This window comes from Physeter macrocephalus, chromosome 7, assembly GCF_002837175.3.
Source record: "Physeter macrocephalus isolate SW-GA chromosome 7, ASM283717v5, whole genome shotgun sequence".
Lineage (NCBI taxonomy): Eukaryota > Metazoa > Chordata > Mammalia > Artiodactyla > Physeteridae > Physeter > Physeter macrocephalus.
Genome location: NC_041220.1, coordinates 52,853,646 through 52,859,213, shown reverse-complemented (window position 1 = coordinate 52,859,213; position 5,568 = coordinate 52,853,646). Strand labels below are relative to the sequence as shown.

The 5,568-nt window shown below is 39.4% G+C and overlaps 1 protein-coding gene across 4 annotated transcripts in view; it reads left to right on the top strand.

The window, feature by feature from the left end:
* Window positions 1–3,504, top strand: part of SPATA18 (spermatogenesis associated 18) — a 40,919-nt gene extending 37,415 nt beyond the window's left edge. Inside the window, exons 12-13 of one of the 4 annotated variants that reach the window (XM_007107857.4) lie at window positions 868–913; window positions 1,224–3,504. In XM_007107857.4, the coding sequence (XP_007107919.2) occupies window positions 868–913; window positions 1,224–1,231 (54 nt within the window). In that variant the 3' untranslated portion in view covers window positions 1,232–3,504. Of the gene's footprint in view, window positions 1–867; window positions 914–1,223 lie in introns of those variants that run through there. The other 3 variants (XM_024132009.3, XM_024132010.3, XR_002893061.3) reach the window with 3 other exon arrangements.
* The last annotated feature ends 2,064 nt before the right edge of the window (window positions 3,505–5,568 follow it).

Below are 5,568 nucleotides of genomic sequence, written 5' to 3'. Positions count from 1 at the left end.
CGCTCTGCGGCATGTGGAATCCTCCCAGACCGGGGCACGAACCCGCGTCCCCTGCATTGGCAGGCGGACTCTCAACCACTGCGCCACCAGGGAAGCCCAAACTTAAACTTTGATAGACTAAAGTAGATTCTCAAAGGTGAAACTGCTGCCAAAATCCTGTCCCTTTCCAGCATCATCTCTTTACGACAAGCCCGGTACAAATATTTTTGGTTAATCTGGTTGACTTGTTTGAGACCTCATATCCGGAACAGCTTCCATCCTTGTTAATGTCTATTTATCTAAAGTGCTTGAAAGCTCACAGCAAGAATGATGCTTGTGGTCAGTTATTTCCGAGCCATCGCAGGCTTGTAGGTATGGGGGTAGCTTTTCCTCAGTGAAAGCAAAGGTGAGATTTGAAAAATGGCTCTTCTCTGGCTTCCCAGTGACCCTCCTTAATAGGACAGCATTTTGGACACATGACATAATTCATATAAAGGATGTGCCAGAGAGTATTGGATCATTTTAGCTTTAATTAATGATAATAATAAGTATTTTCTGGAAAGCATAGACTTCAGTATGGCCAGTGAGCATCCAGTCTCAAAGTGTTTAGCAACCACTAAAAACAACCACAGCAACAAAAAACAACAAAAAACTGGGCCACTGAGCTCAGCTTTTAGTTAATAATATAATTTAAGCTAAGTTGAGCATCCATTTACTTCAGGAAGTATAAAAGGAATCACAGCACTCAACCTCAGAGGGAAACCATCATAGTTCTAAACTGCTTCAGATAAACTCTTTAGCTGGTTTTAGGAAAAAGAAACACCAAAAGGATTCTTTCTTTGAGCTCCATCTACTGTGTAATTCGCACTACACTTTTATGTTTTCCAGATATCTCGAAGCCGGAGTCCTTCTCCGATAAGGTGTGGATTACCAAGTAAGTTGGATGGTCTAGATGGAACAAAGTTTCTGCTTTTTATTGTTGCTTTTAGAACTCAGCATCGTGCAGCAAAATGAATGTTTTGCTCTTTGGAGAACAATTTCTCACCTCCACTTCACACCTTTTATTTCTGGGCCTTGTCGAGGAGGGTACCACAGCAGGTGCCGTGGGTGACACAGGAAGAGGCTCTCATGGAGAGATTTGATTGATATAAACGTAGATTAACCACCCACCTTTCTTTTAGGTCTTCCCAAAAGAAAGTCTAAGAAATGGACCATAATAATGAACCGTTTACTTTTCTCCCTAGGGTTTTAAAACCACCAGCCATGTTCCTCTGCCCAGAACGTGGGAAACGGCCAACTTACCCAGTACCTCCACCTGCCTGCTGTCTGCCTCAGACCTCACTTAAGATAATGTGAAAAGGCAATTCTGTGTATCACTTCACACAGAGAGTTAAATGTTTTGGCTTAGTGCATTTGTAACTTCAGATATATTGCATTTTATTTTATTTTATAGATACAGATTCCATTAATTTGATAAAAAACAATTGCCTAGGTATTTAGGATCATATTCATTCGGAGCAAAGTCCATTACACAGGATTCTCATCCTGAAATACGAGGCTCTTTTATAGCAACTACAAGAACTAAAGTGGAAAATCTTTACCGTGCTGAGTTCAAAAGACAAGAGGAGTCATTTCAGTTTATAAACTGATCATAAATATTATAATTGCTGGTTTTAGCTTTCACTGGAAAACAATCTGGGGTGTTTTCATTTTCTTTGGGGGTTTGGAAGACAGCCCTAGTCTCAGGTTGGGGAACTTATGGCATAGCAGTGACCTCAGGCTAAATGTAGGCGATGATGATTTAGGAGAATATAGTTCATTGGCTTGCTTCTCTTTTCTTACTGTAAAGTGCCCAGTGTGGCTGAGTTGAGCACTGTTTGTTGAAGCCACTTACTTGAGAGAACTCTCTTGCTTCATAAATGCAGAGCTGTGATTTGGATAGAAGCCAGCTTGGAGATAAATGTTAATTACCTTGTGTTTATCTCCCGGAATATTTCAGGCAGTTTTAATGTACGTGTGAAATATAAAAGCTTCCTGGGACACACCCTTTACCTACTCCACCTGGTTGTTTCCAAACTCAGACCGCATAAGAACTCCATCGGACTAAAAACACTTAAACTCAAGGCTAAAAGCTCAGGGTACCATTTATGGATTTTAAATTGAATGTCTATCCCTTGATTTCTTCACTGTGAAGTACTGTTGAAAAAGTTCACATTCAAGATGATAATGGAATGTTGCTTTCTCAAGATGAATAATGTTCTTTCTGTTTTTTTTTTTTTTTTAATTCTTTTCACTTTAATGCTGGTTTTAAACACAAGCTTTGCAAATGACAGCTTTTGCTGTGTGCCTTTTAGAGAGAAGCGCTGAACTGGTCACAGCTCAGTTTGTGTAAGCTCAGCACCAGGACCAGCACCTGGGACTTTTTAGGTGAAAACAAACAAACAAAAAACCCCACAAAAAAACAAAAAAAAATCTTCTCTAAAGCATCTTGCCTCTTGTGCTGGGACACAGGGACGGGGAGAGACCTCCCCAGTCTCCACCCTTTGGGTCAAATGGTCACCAACTCATTCTGAAGCGTGAACTTAATTGTTCTCCCTCTGCGTTTATGTAGTCATCACTTTGAGGCAGGGCCGCGTGCTGGAAGGAGAACTCAGTGCCCAGGTAACTCCAGTTCTGACTTGGTCATCAGCTTGCCTGGTGGCCTTAAGCAAGTTACTGCATCTCTCTGAGCCTCAGTTTCACTGCATAGCGAGGAGGGTGGATATCAGTGGTTCTCTCAGCCCTCCCAGACTCACGCCCTCTTTCATAACAAATATTTTATTTTGGCTATTCTGAAATGATGTTCAAAGTTAATATGATTTATAGGCGTATATACTTTTAAACAACGAATATAGTACTTGAACTGTAATATAAATCAGGAAAAAGGAAAGCAGTTTTTAATAAAATAGAATGTATTTCAACCAAAAAGCTTGGGTATGACTATCCCGGAAGATAAAGTCATCAGACGCTTATGCCTTTATGTAGAATTACCAGCTACAAATGCAGATCAATGTGCGTTGTACTGGCAATATCATAAACACTAATGTCATGGGTTTTCTGAAATGGCGAAAAACTCTTGGTAAAGTTTTGAACAAAAACTTACAGCTGTGCCTTAATTTACATAGTAAATGCATTCCTGGAGAAGCTGGTGTATATTAAAACCATAGAAAGTGTTATATGTGTTATATGTTAAAAGGTCTTTTCTAAAATCTCACTAAATAATGAGAATGCCTACATATCCGAATATTTTAGGAGTGAAATATGGGAATGCATCTGATTGGGAAAAAGGTCACATGCAGTCAGTTTATTTGCTTTGTACCCTGTCTGGCCACTTGCCGTTTCTCAAGTCTCTGATTTGATCCGTAATTGCACAGGGCATGGCAGTTTAGTCTAGACTAATTTTTGGAAAGGATCCACAAAACCAAGGGAGGCTGACCTCTACCCATTTCATCAGGCTGTGCACCTTAACCTTGGTGACTTTGAAAAATGATAAACTCTTTCTTTGTAACCTGGATAAATGTTAGTTTTTGTATTATCAGTTTAACATCTAATAATAAAATTCAGAAAAAAAAGTGCTTCTGTACTTGTAGGTTCTTTGCAATGAACTGCTTTCCTTGCAGATTCCCTTCACCCATCTCCATTTTCTGAGGTCTGAACCAGGGCCACAAATTCCCTCAATAAATATCAATGGTGCCTCTGCTCTGGGGTTGACGCCATGACGCTGTGATTCCATGCTGCAGCTTAATTATCAGCTTCAGCTTATTTTATTCACAATTCATTGTCTTCACATTCAAGACACTCTCTCTGAGTAGTTCTATACTGTTTTCATGTACATTATTTCAGTTTCTCCCCACGAGAAATCCAGGTGTCTTCAGTGTAAAATAGGTTAGGAACCTGTTCATCCAATACACCATGTGGTCTTCTTCCAAGCCTTTTTATTTCAGAATAATGTTCTCTTCCCGTTTTCTTTTGTTCCTCCATGGCCTATAGCATCAGTTCTTTTGTTTATTGGTTTGTTCGTTCATTCATTCCTTCATACATTCACAAGTTCAGTGAGCACCTCCTGTGTGCTAGATACAGCATGCACTGCTAGGGATGTAGTGATGGACAAGGTTCATGCTCTTCTGGAGCTTAATGTCATGTCCAGTTGCATTCCTTTGTGTGTTTCCTGTCATAGAGAGCATATATGATGGAAGAAAGAAAAAAAAAATACAGCCAGTAGAGCAAATTTAAAAGAGAGAGTGCCACATATCAATTGAAGAATTAATTTGGGGGGCAAATACCTATATATAAGAAAGTTATGCAAGACAGTGGGAGAAATATGGTGAACTTCACAGAAGAATGTAACTCAGTTATGTCATCCACAGGTGAATTACTCAGTCTTTTTACAAGTATCTACTGAAACTATAATCCTAGGATCATCACCAACCATAAAATGAGTGTGGGGAGAGGGGCCCAGAGATCCATCTAATACTTCCAATTACCACAGCTGTGTCCTCCACCTGCCATATTCCTAAGAAATGGCAAGTTGCAGAGCATTATAATTCACTTTTGGGCACCTGCAAATACTTCACAAGGCAGATTGCTGCCAATAGAGTTCTATAAAGTTTGGGTTGAATGGAAGACTTCTCAGTAGTATGACTTTGAATAATATCATACCTATACTTAAGGGTAATGTGTTATGGAGATTTTAAGAAGCTAGTATTCCAAACTGCATTAGGTCATTGAAATGTGAGCCCAGGAACCATACGGGTAAGTGACATTCAGCATATGCCATTTAAATACCAAAACGGTGAAGGCTGTTGGCCTTAATACATTGAGTGAATAGGGGCATTGAAAATGAAGCAGGAACTAATTTTCTTTCAAATGCAATGTGATGCGATAATTTCATGCTTAAAAAATTGCCCCTTGGGTGCCAGCATGACCATCATACTTTCCATAGTATCACTGGCAATTAGTGTATCAAAACCAGGCAGCCAACAAACACATGAAAGGATGCTCAACATCACTAATCATTACAGAAATGCAAATCAAAACTACAATTAGATATCACCTCACACCAGTCAGAATGGCCATCATCAAAAAAAAATCTACAAACAATAAATGCTGGAGCAGCTCGGTGCTTTGTGTCCATCTAGAGGGGTGGGATAGGGAGGGTGGGAGGGAGACAGACGCAAGAGGAAGGGGATATGGGGATATGTGTATATGTATAGCTGATTCACTTTGTTATACAGCAGAAACTAACACACCATTGTAAAGCAATTATACTCCAATAAAGATGTAAAAAAAACAAAAACCAAACAAAAACACCAGACAGCTAACTCTATTTGCTATTGGGTGAGCCACAAAAAATATGATAAATGGGCATGTTATAGCTTTATTTCAATATAGTTTAAGCCATAATTTTAGGAAACAACCAAAATAATGTCCTGAAATGTGATGTGAAATATATTTTGGAAAAGGTAGTAATCGGATAATTGTCAGAAGCTGTTGAGTGCCATTTGATGAATCGGACCCTTTCGCAATTGATTTCTGGTGTTGGGATGCTGG